Source organism: Zingiber officinale, chromosome 3B (genome assembly GCF_018446385.1).
Source record: "Zingiber officinale cultivar Zhangliang chromosome 3B, Zo_v1.1, whole genome shotgun sequence".
Taxonomy (NCBI): domain Eukaryota; kingdom Viridiplantae; phylum Streptophyta; class Magnoliopsida; order Zingiberales; family Zingiberaceae; genus Zingiber; species Zingiber officinale.
Window position 1 is genome coordinate 7,936,704 of NC_055991.1, and position 14,934 is coordinate 7,951,637.

Below are 14,934 nucleotides of genomic sequence, written 5' to 3' on the forward strand. Positions count from 1 at the left end.
TTTGCTAAGAAGCCTAATGGACCTATAAATGGGAAGGTTGGACACGGAATCGCGTGAATGGCGCTTAACGGTGGATGAGATCTTGGTGAGGCCGGAGAGTAGGATCAGTCCCAACAATCGAGCTCGTCCGCCTCCAATCCAAAGCCTGGTGTAGCCGATTACTCAGCCGACCAGTCGGGAGGCACCTGTCAGGCGTTGCCGGCGACCCGAGGAAGCGCGGTGGCGGCGCTTGAACCTCTTTGTTTTTCTTGTCTGGTTCCTCCGCCTACTTTGGTTCGGTTCTTATCCTTCTCAAAACTCTCACCTTTGTGTATGAATCGTAGTTTCCCTATTCGACCTTTGGTGTTCAAAAGAAAACGATTGACATGTCTATATCGTTGGACGGATATCTTAGATCTAGATTCTATGGCTTTTTGTTCTACTTTTATTGAAATCGATCGCCCATGGAACGACGTAGTTTTCTGGATTGTTGCAGGTAGAATAAACAATTTCATACAAAGTTTTTGAAAAAGGTTTTCGATTGTGGTTTTTTGGATAATCAGAAAGTTACAGAGACCTCAAGATGTTCGCAGTGGTTGACCCTTGTACATTAATTGATGAATTTTCTTTTTCTTAAATCTTGCATCATTGTCTCGTAGTTGGATGATTCCCAAGCTTATTTTAATCGGTTCATGACATGCTATTCCAAGCCATCTTTGACCAGGTTTTTTTTTCCCTGTAACCTCTGAGAGCACCTGATTGCTGTCTCTACTTACCCCACTTTGACAAATTTCTTATTGGCTTTCTGGAAATTTAAAATTAACGATTTCAGTTTGTTTCATGGATGAACCAGCGTCTACATATTGAAACTTTTTTTCTTTACAGAACAATCTCTGTCCTTTCGCGTTTCTTATGTCATTTTTTTTCCTTCTCACATGGTATTGTCAAATGGAATCAATTTATGAGGACATCCATAGGCCACCACACTAAATAAAAGAGAAAAAGTTCATTTCCCTCCACACTTTTTGCATGCTTTTAGCCTTATCTTCATAAGCTCCAATTGTGTGCTTCAAAGGTTAACTTCTTTCTTTCTTGCAGCTGAAGAAGTTAGATTGTTCATGGAAGAGCATAAAAAAATGCATGAATCACTCGGAGGGGATGCCATGAGCGAGATTACTAGTCCATCTGCACAATCTCACAGTATTCGCCTGAGATTAGATTTGTCTAGACAGAGGATTTTTTTGAGGACAGCTTCTATGGGTAGGATCAGTGCCACAGGATCCTGGCGGCTTGGCTCTATCAGACCAAATCTGATAATTGAAGGAATACCTACCAACGCCACTACACCAGCAGGAACTGATGGTGATCGAACAAGAGCTGTTGATATAGATGAAAATGATCTGAGACCTGGTTCACTATGTAGAATGAGCACGAGGGGTTCTTGGCAGAGTTCAGTTAGTTTTTCCAGTGAGCATGGGGACAAAGTCATACTGCCACAGGAATTGGTGGATAGAGTAGATAGTTCATTAGCTCAAGTGGGATGTAGAGGGACTAGAATTGACGATAAGGAAAATGAGGATGGATTGTTGACCTTTGCCGATGATGCATTAATATTATCATTTGATTCTCAGTCAAAGGTTGTCAGCTTGCCATCAAATGTGACTCCGTTATCAGAAGAAATTGTGTCTCCTCTTCCAACTGATCCAATGATGTCCACAAAGGGAAATAATCAAATGTCATGTACTGTAAGGCTTATGGATGGCTAGTTGTAATTGAGTTGGAAGAAACATGTTTATCTGATGCTGTGTATTCTCTTGCAGGATAAACAATACAAGCTTCCATTTTTGCTGGACTACATTTCATACTTGAGCCATTTATCCGTCTTCGGAATTCTTGGGGTAATGTTCTGAATTTCTCTTGTATGATTTTTAAGAATTTGCTGCAATTTGGTCAGGGAAGTTGCGCCCTTTGTAATGAGCATTTATCTTTCCATTCTATGATTTTGCTTTGTGAATGTCGGATTGGAGTAAATCCTTGCTTGCTATTACCGCACTATTGGATTTTCTTTAACGTGGCCATAGTAGATGAGTTCAAGTATCTTGTCATGCACTAGCTGAAATTTCAATAAATTGTTATGCTAACATACTAGGGGTAATTAGTTTTCTTAAATGATGGATTAAATCAATTCTATCATTCCTATGTATAAGACCAAATCCATGTATCAGTGTAAATAATATCTATGTAGCATCCACTTTGCCACATGCTGATTCTGTGTTTATATTCCACTGTTGTGTTTGTTTATCAATTTGCAATTTTTGTGTACAATAATTAAGTTTGTCTCTTTACCATATAGGTATATACAAGATATTTGTTACAGAAGCTCTTTGGGCCTGACCACTTGAATCTCACAGGTGAAAATAATCCATTGTACCTTGATCTGCCCTCCAATATGGTACTTCCTCATCTTACTTAAAAAATATAATTAACTGAATAGACGTCTATCTTCCTTTTATTATTGCCTCTCTTAATTGAGACGAGTTCTGTAACAGTTGGGTTCCTTCTTGATGGGGTGGATCGGATTTGTGTTCAAGGCAGATATTCTCCTCGTGTCTGATCATTTGCAGGTAGGATTAAGCACAGGCTACCTGGGCAGTCTCACCACATTCAGTGGATGGAACCAGAAGATGGTTGAATCATCTTCCAAAGGCCACTGGGCTGATGCAATTGCCGGCACCGTACTTGGTAAGTAACCTTGTGTCTAGAGGATTGCTTATAACTTCTGAATCCACTAGGCAGTTTTTGTATATTTACTTATCTCTCTAGCTATCAATAGGGATTTTTCTCGTCAACTACAGCATCATATTTGGAATTGGATGTGCTGGGAGACTTCGTAAAAGAGTTATTGGACGGGGTGACGATTCGATAAGGAGAAGAACATCCAGCCTGGAAAAATGGAGGGTGGATAACTTCAATAAGCATGTGGCTATACTGACTGCTGCTTTACTGATATGGTTATTGATATGGATCTTGAGTGCAGAATTCTTCAGGCTCAAGCTCGACGATCTCAGTAACTCCGCCGTTCCTTGGCTAGCTTTCTTGGTGGGTCCTCCAGGTGTGTGGACACGCTGGCACTTGGCTAGGTTAAATGGTCAAGGTCTAGGAAGGAAAAGAGTGCTCAAGTGGCTACCGATCGGAACACTCCTAGCCAATGTCCTTGCAGCATGTATCATGGCTGCACTCGCAACAATTAGCAAAGCGGTAATATATTTTATTCAATATAGGAATAATTTTGAACTTTTATTTCAACTATTTAAAAATAAATACTAATAGAGCAATTATATTTTCCTCTAATATATGAACAAATGAGAGAAAATATATTAAGGACATAGTCAGAAAGGATTAATAGACTAAAGGGAGATTAAACAAAGACATAAGTGGATGTGATAAAAAATGATTTATTTGCTTTCAATGTGAGTAGTGTTGTTGATTTCTTAGGACTATTCGATGGACGAATCTTGCTTGAGCTTTGTCAATTCAGAGCCAAATTACTTGCTCAAATCCTCTGGAACTAACATATAGCCACATTCAAAGAAGCTAAAATTGAAAGAACGCATGCAACCTGCATATAATATTCTGCAGAAAAGAAAATTCCTTGTTTTTCACTGATTCATTGTCTATTTCTAGTTTATGGTCATCAAATAAGTTATGATCTCTGATTAAATCTGCTCTCCTTTTTCCTTGGAACAGGTAAACACAGACAGATGCACAATTATCATAAGTGGGATTCAGTTAGGGTTTTTGGGGTGCTTGAGCACTGTTTCTACTTTTGCTGCTGAGATTTATGCTATGTGGAAGACTGGTCATGGCTTGAATGCTTTCTTGTACATTGCTGCTACCATCACAATATCATTTGCACTAGGAACTCTTATTTACTCAGTTCCTGTATGGATCAAAGATTACAGATGACAAATTGTTCCATAATCACATCCACAAATGCAGTCATCGGCTACTTTTGATTCGATCCTCATCTTGCCTCGCCTATTGTATATATATATTACATTGTAAATGAACTAGTGCGATAAAGAACCTAGCAAAAGCGATCAGGTTTGTAAGAAGAGTTCATGTTACCTATTTGCCATTGTTTATTGTTCACTTGGTCACTAATTGAAATAAAATGTGATATCATTCATTTCAAACGGTTTAGCTGATCCATGGCAAAATATAGACAAGTAAATTAAAAGACTATTTTATCTTAGTGCAACGGTTCTTTATACTAGAGAGATATTAATTTATGATATAGGTGAAGCAATAAAAGGGTGCTAAAGAGATTTTTATCTTAAATTTAGTTAGTTTAAAATGTTCAAATATTAATTATAATTATCACAACATATTACGGTGTGGCTGAGCGTGGTTTCACTTCCAAATTAATGATAATTAAAAAATTATTTAGTTATTTCATTTTATTAATGAATTATGATTAAAAAATATTATACTGAATGCATTACAGCCCTTTAACAATAATAAAATACATCCAATCAAGCATTCCTTTTTGCTCATAGTTCATAAAGCTTAACACAATGCTAATTAATAAATTATCATCAGCCTTTTCAATTAATGACTAAGCCATAATTAATTAAAGCATGATACGGACTTCCCACTTAATAATCAGTACGTCACCCGCAAACAGGGAGTCCTTTCCAAGTAGTAGTGGGAGGAAGAGGCCGTTGTTGAATCCAGTGGATAGGGTTGTTGGTCAAGAAGAGGATGATAAAGAACAGGGAGTCTGCTGCAAGATCAAGGGAGAGAAAGCAGGTTTTTGGTCTGCCCTCACTTTCCAAAGCTTGATCAGACGAGTTTTTTTATTGCTTCCTGCTCCATGAATAAGTCAAATTGAAGAAAAATGTTGAAATTTCTTCGTTAATTTATGTGTTGGTCCTGCATGGTAGATTTAATATCTATAAGAGCAAAAAAAAAATGCATTGTTTCTTAGGCTTTTATGATTTGCAACCTATTTATCTGAAGGCAGCCCATTTGATAAGAAGCTGATTTTGATGTACGGAAAGTGTTGATACAAAGTGCCAATGCTCAAGTTAAAAATTTGTTAGATTTTACACTACTATCCTGATGTGCATTTAATTTCCATTACTCATCCTAGGCGATTGCAGGATTTCTTTTTGTTTTCGTAAATTCATTCTCAGCATTTAAAATGGCATGGTAATCATGCCTTGCCGTTGTCAATATGTTGAATAGCTTTTAGCTGCTAACCTCTGTGTATCCACATCAATACTCATTTGAAAAAAACAAAGATTATATCCTCTAAATTGAAAGATCCGGGAAACAAAACAGTTACAGCTGATCAATTATAAGCTGCTAACATGGGCATATTTCAATTCACTACTAAATATTTGATGTGTTGTCCTGGTGAACGAGAACCTATCACAAGCACCCTCAGACTTGGTGTTACAAGAAGGACAGCTCACTCTTGGAAAGGACTCTAATGGAATGAACTCAACTCACCTAAAGCTTCAGATGCTGATCTCGATGTATCCAAAATCGAAAAAATGGGAAAAAGAAATGTGATATTCTATAAATTGAAGGTCACTGAAAAAATCAACTATTAGCACTTAGCAGACCAGAAGAAACATGCTATGCATTTGATGAAATGGTTAGTTAAATATGAATATCCATCATTCTTTCATACTTAAATACCTTATTACAGTTAAGGGTCTATATAAGAGATTATACTTCTGAGCATATGTGCCTAATCCGATTTTGGATTTTACTTTTAGTACTAGTTTCGTATGATTTGTTTTGCATTATCTTAAATCACGTCCTGTACTTGTGAAGAGTTCTACTACTTACATTTAGTTCATTTGCATATCTAGATGTCATCATGTTGGTATAGAGATCATTCTTATTCAGACTACAATTCTGGTGGTCTCAATGCATCTTCCTCAAGATCCTTTCCCTTCTATCAAAATCTTTGTATTTCTGGGTTATATCAAACTGCCATATACGCCTGAAATAATAGTAGCTGTAATCTACCTAAGTACCTATACATATTTTTTAATGATATTAAGGAACTTCTCTTGGATAAGGCCATGCCACTTAAGTAGAAGTTGCACACACGATTGAACCCCCCTTTTAGGAGTGTGTTAACTCTGTAATATTCATTTAAAATGTTAGATAATGGGTTTAATTAACCTAGTCTTGTATGTACCTAGTCAATCCCCTATATATGGAATAGCTAGTTATTTTGGCACCTATAGATTAATGAATTGTAATTCTCTCAGAAACGAAATGCATGTCAAATTTTCCTCTCAACTCAAATGTATCAAAAAGGAATCTTTGATACCTCTTCAATTCTCTAGCTTGTACATCTTATTCTATTCTTCTCACAATCGAGATCATGATTTTTATGTCATATATAAAATTTCATTTAAGCTAATTACATGATTATTTGTGTATTTGTTACTCATTTTGAATAGCTAACTGCTTCATAAGTAGCTTATGTTTTGAACTCTTGCAGCTTGGGGAAAATCTAGTACCAGTAACTCAGAAGAAAACAGTGCGTCGACCTCTGAGAAGAACACAGTCCATATAGTGGTAGCTAAGAGTAACCATTTGTTCCCTGAGATCTTTTCCGGTGCCTCAACAATAGGCAAGGAAAGGCCAAAAAAAAAGGCATCTGAATCATCATCACTGCATTATTTACCTGTAGTTTCTTCCTTTACTGGAGTTGTATTGTAAAAAGACAACTGAAATAATCATCTCCCAGCTGAGAAACCATGTGTCAATTGCCAATAGAACTGTCAATTTGGGTTGAGCCCGTCGGATTTGTCCATTCCGTCAAATAATTTAAGTGGTTGGGTTGAAATTTATCAACCTATCATTTGGCGGGCCTAAATGGGTCAGCTCGCGCGGGTCCCGGGTCCAGGCGGGCCAACCCGTGGCGGGCTCGGGTTAGCTCGCGGACTTGACAAAAAAATCAATCAATATTTAAAACTAGATATCCAACGGTTGAGATTTCAACTTTCGCTACATTAAATGTAAAGCTAAACGCCTAAACCCTATTTTCCACCGCTTGAGATCACTTCGAGTTTTCGACAGACTTCATCGAATCACTGTTGTCTACCTCCACTGTCGTCTGTCACACACTTGCACTTGCAAAAGCGCAGACGCAGGTGCACATGCTGCAAGCACCTACTGTCAAATCGCCAGTTGCCTCGGGCTAGTAGAGTCGCAGGTTTGCACGTATCACTATTCTCTCATTAGCGCCCAGCGCCTTCCCATGGCTGTGGTGTAAAATATCGAAAAAAAAATGTATAACCATAAGAGAATTTATAGAAATTTTCTGGAAATTTTTCGGAACTCGTATGACAGTTTAAAAGAGGTAAATTATGGGACTAACGAAAAGTCTGTTTAAATTACTCGTTTAATCGAGGAAAAATTTTATTTTTATTTTTCTTTTTCCATTTTCTTTTCTTTTCCTCCGTTTCTCACCTGAACCCCTCACCTCCCGATCCTTCTTCTCCCCTCTTCTCTTCCTCTTCAGCGCCGAACCCATCTCTTCCGCTCCCTCATGCCATCTCTTCCTCTCCCAATCTCTTCTTCCTCTTCTCCTCTGTGAAGCTGAGCCGTTGCTGCTGAACCTGAGCCACGAGTACAACCTGAGGCTTCCTGCCTTTCTCGCGATCGTGCGACGTTCAACACCAAAATGGAGCTCTGCTGACCATCTCTCTCGGTCCCCTTCATGCCGATCGCCGTCCATTGGCATCGACACCGACGAATCGCCGACCCGGTGTCGCAGCTATTTGAGGGTAAGTCTACGATCTTCCTCTTCCGATTCCGCTCGCGCCCTAAACTTGATCCCTGTCGTCGTACCTTGGCACACCGGACTGTGCTACTCCAGCCATGCTATGCCCTAGCCCCGAACCACGACCGACCCATTTCTCGTCTTTCCGATCAGAGGCACCACCTTTGCAAGAGGCGATCTTCGGCCAAAAGGGGAGGGTCCCATCCTTGGTTTGGTTGGAGTTGATCATGATCTGCTACTTCCTCGTCCCATGCGCTGGTGGTGAGGTATTACTGTCAATCTCTCCTCGTTGTTTTCTTCTGGCCGATCGTTGACCCTTGAGGTGGTTCTACCAACATCTTTAGTTGCAGGACCCTAGCAGCAGTGACCCTTCTACTGGATTCTGGCCATTGCAGTAGTTCAGTGAACCCAAAGGTGGCGAAGGTTGCTGGGGCGGTGGGGCCAGGTCTGCGATTCCTGGAGAGGAAGCCAAAGTGCGTGTTGTGGAGGTAAGGAAATCGGTGGACAGGGTTTAGGGGTAAGACATGTTTCGTATTAGGTTATTAGAGGTTTGATTCTCTTTTCCGTTGTAGGATATTTGATTAGCTTTTCAACGATCACAATAGCTGCAATCGACAAGTTCCGACAATGAGTTCTTCAAGATTGGATCAGCTGCTGAAGCATTGGTTTTAGGTGAGTATTGGAATTTGTTTTAGAACGTGTTATTATGTGGTAGTGTGGTCATTTAAATAGGTGATTGGAGGAATAGATAATTACGGTTAAATGATGGATCTAATCTAAGTTCGGATTAGACTCGTTTTATGTGGCTAATCGAGATATAATGGAAGGATTAGGGTTCCTGGTAAATAAGGATTTTTGGTTTAGCTATTTTGTTTATAATAAAACTGAGCTAAACCGTACAATTTATTAAAGGATTCGGATTCAGGACGAGTACTTCGACATAGAGGTTGATTAGCTCGATCTACATTGGAGGCGGGTACCTCGACTTATCTTTTAGATAATGTCATGTTGATATGCTTAGTAGATTTTAACAAGTAGTAATAATTATGTTTATATATGTATCGGTATGTCACTATTTGTTTTCGAGCATGTTTTGTCTGTTACCTGTTTATTATTTATGTTATAGAGGTAGTGACATATTATGTCATGTGATATATCGGACTGGTTAGATACTATACCTGACCTGTGTACCTAGATCATATTATTTGATCCACGTATTTTGGTACATATTTTTGGAGGTAGATACGGTTAGGATTTTTCATGCTTAGTGTCATGCACCATCTCGCATGATTGCATGCTAAGCGATTGACAGCTCTATTACAGCCTGTTTGGAATGATATAGAATTCAATTCCTTTTAGAATTGGAATTGAATTCCATGCTTTGGAATGATTTTTTAGCTAAGAATTGATATGAAATTCAATTCCAATTCCATCAAACAAGGAAAAAGTAAATCACACCTCTTTATGTGTGATTTAGATAGGGAATTCAATTCTCCATATTATGTCCATTATGCCCTCATTCTCTCTTCTTTGTAAAAAAAGAAAAGAAAAAAGAGAGAAGGATAAAATGGTAAAACATAAGAATTCCATAACTTAAGTTGCAATTCATTCCAAACATGAGAATTGAATTCAATTCCTTATGGAATTCAATTCAATTCCATGACTTAAGTTATTTCCAAACAGGGTGTTATTGTTAAGCACATCGCAGTTACATGGAGTTGCACACACCACCGCTCAATGGTTAGTGGTTTTTATTCAGACAGGGTGTGTTGCAGCAGGTTGCTCTGTCAGTGCTCCGCTGGTCCGCTCATGGGTAGTGTGACTGCAGCGTGATAGCACGTCAGGGATCCCTCCTCTGGACTTGCTCAGGGAGATGAGAGCATTGAGCTCCCCCACTTATGATTTGGGGTAGGAGGATAGGTGTACTCCGACAACATCCCGTCCATTTGGTCACTCATCAGGAGCAATGATGGCAGAATGCACGGTTGTCATAGCCCTACCCACTCGGTCTCACCATCGTGTGTGAGATGGCTGACTGACGTAAGGGGTGACCATGTCATTGGCATTATATGCATGATTGCATTTATTGCTTGTGTTTGCTGCACTTTATTTGCTGCATATTTGGTGGATGCATATGATTGACATGCATACATGATCATGATACTCCTCGGTATGTCGACCTTGTTTACCTTATACCCATGTCCTGGTTAGTACAGTTTCTCCCCTTTATTTTAGTTTTGCATTGTTTCTTTATATATATCTAGGAGGTTGTACTCATATTTATTACTATTAATTATAGTTTACTATGCATGTCAATTTGGTATCCGCTGAGGAGTTGACTCACCCCATTGATATTACCATTACAGGTTGACGTTGTTGGACCCCGTGGTTGTTTTGATGTGATCAATCAAGTTGGTTAGGTCCTGCGTTGTGTTTGATCCCTGTGTCTGAGTGTGCAGGAGCTTAGGAGCATATGAAGTCGAGCAGAAGACGCAGCTAGCGAGAATGACGGCACGGGAAGGGAGCCGACGGGCTCGGTGCGTCCGAAGGACGAGAGAGCTGCGGAAGAGTACACCGGTGGGCGAGAAGAACGTGTGCGGTGTTCAAAGGACGTTAAGCCGGGGAGGAAGGCTACTCGAGGAGAAGGCCAGGAATTGGGTTTGGGTGTGCCCTATTCCGGTTGGACGCAATCACCAAGTTATCGGAGCCTCGGAAGCTGAAACAAAGTCAAAAGGAGCTAAAGAGCGAGCTGTAGGTGCCTTAAAGGAAGTGCTGGAGGACTGCACAGTCCTCCACGTTGGAGGCGCCTTCAACAAGTGTTGAAGGCGCCCTCAACAATGGAGGCGCCTCCAAGATGGTCAAAATGATCATTCGTGCGCGGATAGAGTTTTATCCGCTTAACTTGGTTGGAGGTGCCTTGAACCTTGTTGGAGAGGCGCCTTGGACCCTCGGGATAGACTTTCCAGCAGCTATATAAAGGCCCATGGAGCTAGGAAATCATGATGAACTCAGTAACCAACTCTGTATTAATTCCTAGCAACTAGTGAGCGCTCTAAGTGTGTAAAAATGCTTCTCCGCCTACAGTGAAGGAGACTCTGCTAGTGCGATTTCTGACCGCCTTAGATTAACAACCCCCTGGATTGTAACCAAGTTAAAAGTCTGTCTCTCTTCTATTTCTGCTATTTATTTTTTATTATCATTGCTATCTGTTTGAGTTGAAATACGAGGAGGGTATAGTTTTTACTTTTTCAGGCAATTCACCCCCTCTTGCCAGCCTCCACTGCACCAATAATTGGTATCAGAGCCAGACCGCCTTAGAAGGACTAACCGTCGACTGAAGCACAACGACCAAAACGATGGTTGGAGCGAATATTCATCCCCCGAAGTTCGACGGAGACTTCGCGACGTGGAAACGCCGGATGGAGGTATTTTTTAAGACAGAATTTGATATTTGTTTAATCATGAAATATGACTATGAAGTTCCAAAAGACAAAGAAGAATTCAACTGGACAAAGAAGGAGCAGGTAGAATTCGTGGCCAACGGAAAGGCGGAATTCCACCTACTCAGCGTGTTGCCGCCCCAAGAGGTAAGTCGGATTGAGAGTTACGATTCCGCTAAAGACCTCTGGGACAAATTCCTAGAGCTTCACGAAGGTACCTCTGAAGCTAAGCTAGCGAGGCGTGACATCCTCCAGACCCAATTAACAAATCTCTGGATGAACAACGGCGAGAAGGTAGCGCAACTCTAATTAAGGATTAAGGAGCTAATCACTTAACTAAGCAACCTTGGAGAAGAAGTAACGAACTGGGACTCGATCCGGTACGCGCTCAACGCCTTCCCCAGAACTCCAGAGTGGATCTCCTTAGTAGATGCATACTGCATCTCTAAGGATTTCGAGGTAAGTAGTTTAGAAAATTTATTTTTAACTTTTGAACTTCACGAATCTCGGATTGCAGAGCCCAATAAAGTGGAGAAAACAAGTCAGAACATTGCTTTGAAGGTAAGAGCAAACAATTCTGACTTCGAAGCCTTGATCGACGAATCAGAAGCAGCACTATTGGTAAGACGCTTCAATAAATTTTTTAATTCTAATAAATTTAGATCGAGACAAAGAGGCATCAGCAAAGAAAAAGAATAGTTCGTTGCTACAATTGCAACGAAGAAGGGAACATCAAGGATGATTGCCCGAAATTGAAGAGCAAGCAAAAAGAGAAGGAAAAGGTAAAGCACAAGAAGCCAGAATCCTCCAAGCACAAGAACTTGAAGGCCACTTGGTTAAATTCGTCTTTTTCCGAATCAGACGTAGAAGTCTTCTCTGGGTTAGCACTAATAGCTAACCATCAGCTGGAAGAAGAGTCAAGCTCAGAAATGAGCATAGATGAAGGGGGAGGAACTTCAGACGAAGAAAGCGACGATGCCGAGTCAAGTAAGTCAGGTACGTAATCTAACCTCTACTCAATCGTTTCAATTTATTAAGTCTCTTTCTAAAGACTTATTCAAATTAAAAAAAAAAATGCTGAATTGAAATTGAACCTAGCAAAAGCATATCCACTAGAAATGTATGGTAATCTAAAATTAGAAAATGAAAAATTAAAAGTTGAAATTGAGAAATTGAAGAATAATGATGCATGCTTAAATAAATTTCCAAAATCAAAATTAAAAATTTATGAAAAATTGAATTGGTATATTAGAAAACATCAGAGACAACTTCGGAAAGTCTCCAGAAATTATGTACTTCTTAAATTTCTGAATAACCCAGTAGGAAGGAATGTATACTGGATTCCAAAATCCTTATTAGATTAAAATTTTTTTTAGGCTTTCAGAAGAAAAATTAAACGTTAAAATTTCTTTATGAAGTTTTGTCTAAGGAATTGGTTGTTGCTCTAATAACCAAGAATGCCTAGTGTCTCGCTAAGACCTGGAAGCTGAAATATTGAAATAAAATGTTTAATTAACTTTCTGAAAAAACATTAAACTAGAATTAAATAATGTTTTGAAAGTTTTTCAAACATTTTTGAAAAAATTCTAAAAATTTAGTTTACTTAGAATTTTTTTAAATTCTAAAAATTAATTTTGACTTAGAAATTACTTTAAAAGATTCTAAAAATTAATTTTAGCTTAGAAATTACTTCAGTTTATTTAGAATTTTTTAAAAAAATTCTAAAAATTAATTTTGACTTAGAAATTACTTTAAAAATTTCAAAAATTCAGTTTACTTAGAAATTTTTTTTGGAAAAATCATTGTTGCTTAGATATTTTTGGAAATTTCAAAAAATTCAGTTTACTTAGATATTTTTACTCAGTTTTTAACTTAAAAATTTACTAAATATATATTTTTTTAAAATACCATATTATCTTATTATAACCCCATTTTTGCTGTGATCAAAGGGGGAGAGAAAAGTACAAGTTCAGGGGGAGAGAATTTTCAAATCTTAAAAATATAAACCTTAAAAATATTTTTTGAAATTTTTTGAAAAATTCTATTTAACTTTTAATTAAGTAGTTGCAAATTTTATTTATTGTAAATTTATGCTTAACATGTTAGTTTAGTAATTTTCTTTAAAATTACTGTTTGTTTATTTTCACCCTAACTTGAACTTGGGTTGATGCATATCAAAAAGGGTCAGATTGTTGGACCCCATGGTTATTTTAATGTGATCAATCAAGTTGGTTAGGTCCTACGTTGTGTTTGATCACTGTGTCTGAGTGTGCAGGATCTTAGGAGCACAGGAAGTCGAGCGGAAGACGCAGCTAGCGAGAAGGGCGGCATGTGAAGGGAGCCGACGGGCTCGGTGCATCCGAAGGACGAGAGAACTACGGAAGAGTACACCGGTGGGCGAGAAGAATGTGCACGACATTCGAGGGACGTTAAGCTGGGGAGGAAGGCTGCTCAAGGAGAAGGCAGAGAATTGGGTTCGGGTGAGCCCTATTCCGGTTGGACGCAATCACCCAAGTTATCGGAGACTCGGAAGCTGAAACAAAGTCAAAAGGATCTAAAGAGCGAGCTGTAGGCGCCTTAAAGGAAGTGTTGGAGGCACCTGCGCAGTCCTCCACATTGGAGGCGCCTTCAACAAGTGTTGAAGGCACCCTCAACAATGGAGGCGCCTTCAACACTATTGGAGGCGCCTCCAAGCTGGTCAAAATGATCGTTCGTGCGCGAATAGAGTTTTATCCACTTGACTTGGTTGGAGGCACCTTGAACCTTGTTGTAGGCGCCTTGGATCCTCGGGATAGACTTTTCAGGAGCTATATAAAGGTCCATGGAGCTAGGAAATCATGATGAACTCAGTAACCAACTCTGTATTAATTTCTAGCAACTAGTGAGCGCTCTAAGTGTGTAAAAAGGCTTCTCCGCCTACAGTGAAGGAGACTCTGCTAGTGCAATTTCTGACCGTCTTGGATTAACAACCCCCTGGGTTGTAACCAAGTTAAAAGCCTGTCTCTCTTCTATTTCTGCTATTTATTTTTTATTATTGTTGCTATCTGTTTGAGTTGAAAGACGAGGAGGGTATAGTTTTTACTTTTTTAGGCAATTCACCCCCTCTTGCCGGCCTCCGCTGCACTAACAGATGATGTCAGGAGGTTCCAGTCGCTAGTCCCCTACCACTTTGCGTCGCGACGGGTTTCCATTTTTGGATATTTGGTTTACTTGTTTTTATATTTTTATATACTTGTACTGTATAACTATACTCGTATACTTTTATAGAGTTTTGGTCTACTGCTACTTGTTCTTCTACTGTGTTGGATTTTTTGTCGTGGGGTTTAAGTTTTCCTCGAGTAGTGGAGTATGTGTTTTTAAATAAACTGCGTAGTTGTGTCAGCCAGAGGCTGAAAATATATAAACTGCGCGGATTGCTTGTATTTTATTGTTATTGTTCCGGCCGTGTTGGCCGAGGTATATGTGACCCGGAGAGTAATGTAGAAAAGTCTTATATTGTCACCCGTACAGAGAAGATGTTGTCGAAATTTCTTCTGGCAGTGAATACCTGGGGTGTGACATGTGGTCCTTGGAGTAGAACGACATTTCGCCTCGTGCGCGTCTGCCTCAACTTCTCCCCGTAGTCGCGTGAACCTATAGAGTGCAGAGAGCAGAGTGCTTAAAGAAGATAGTCCGATTTCAATAGACGATAAGCTTGAA

At 39.3% G+C, this 14,934-nt stretch overlaps 1 protein-coding gene and 1 long non-coding RNA gene across 2 annotated transcripts; both read left to right on the top strand.

The window, feature by feature from the left end:
* The first annotated feature begins 30 nt into the window (after positions 1 to 30).
* On the top strand, positions 31 to 4,175 carry LOC122055775. The gene is made up of 7 exons (XM_042617388.1): positions 31 to 273; positions 1,078 to 1,724; positions 1,800 to 1,877; positions 2,333 to 2,431; positions 2,529 to 2,721; positions 2,813 to 3,237; positions 3,727 to 4,175. Exons 2-7 carry the CDS (start codon positions 1,098 to 1,100, stop codon positions 3,943 to 3,945), a joined length of 1,641 nt encoding a protein of 546 aa, XP_042473322.1. The 5' UTR covers positions 31 to 273; positions 1,078 to 1,097; the 3' UTR covers positions 3,946 to 4,175.
* A 505-nt stretch (positions 4,176 to 4,680) lies between these two features.
* On the top strand, positions 4,681 to 6,651 carry LOC122055778. Its single transcript, XR_006132924.1, has 2 exons — positions 4,681 to 4,791; positions 6,509 to 6,651. It is a non-coding gene; the product is annotated as an uncharacterized LOC122055778 (long non-coding RNA).
* Positions 6,652 to 14,934: the final 8,283 nt, after the last annotated feature.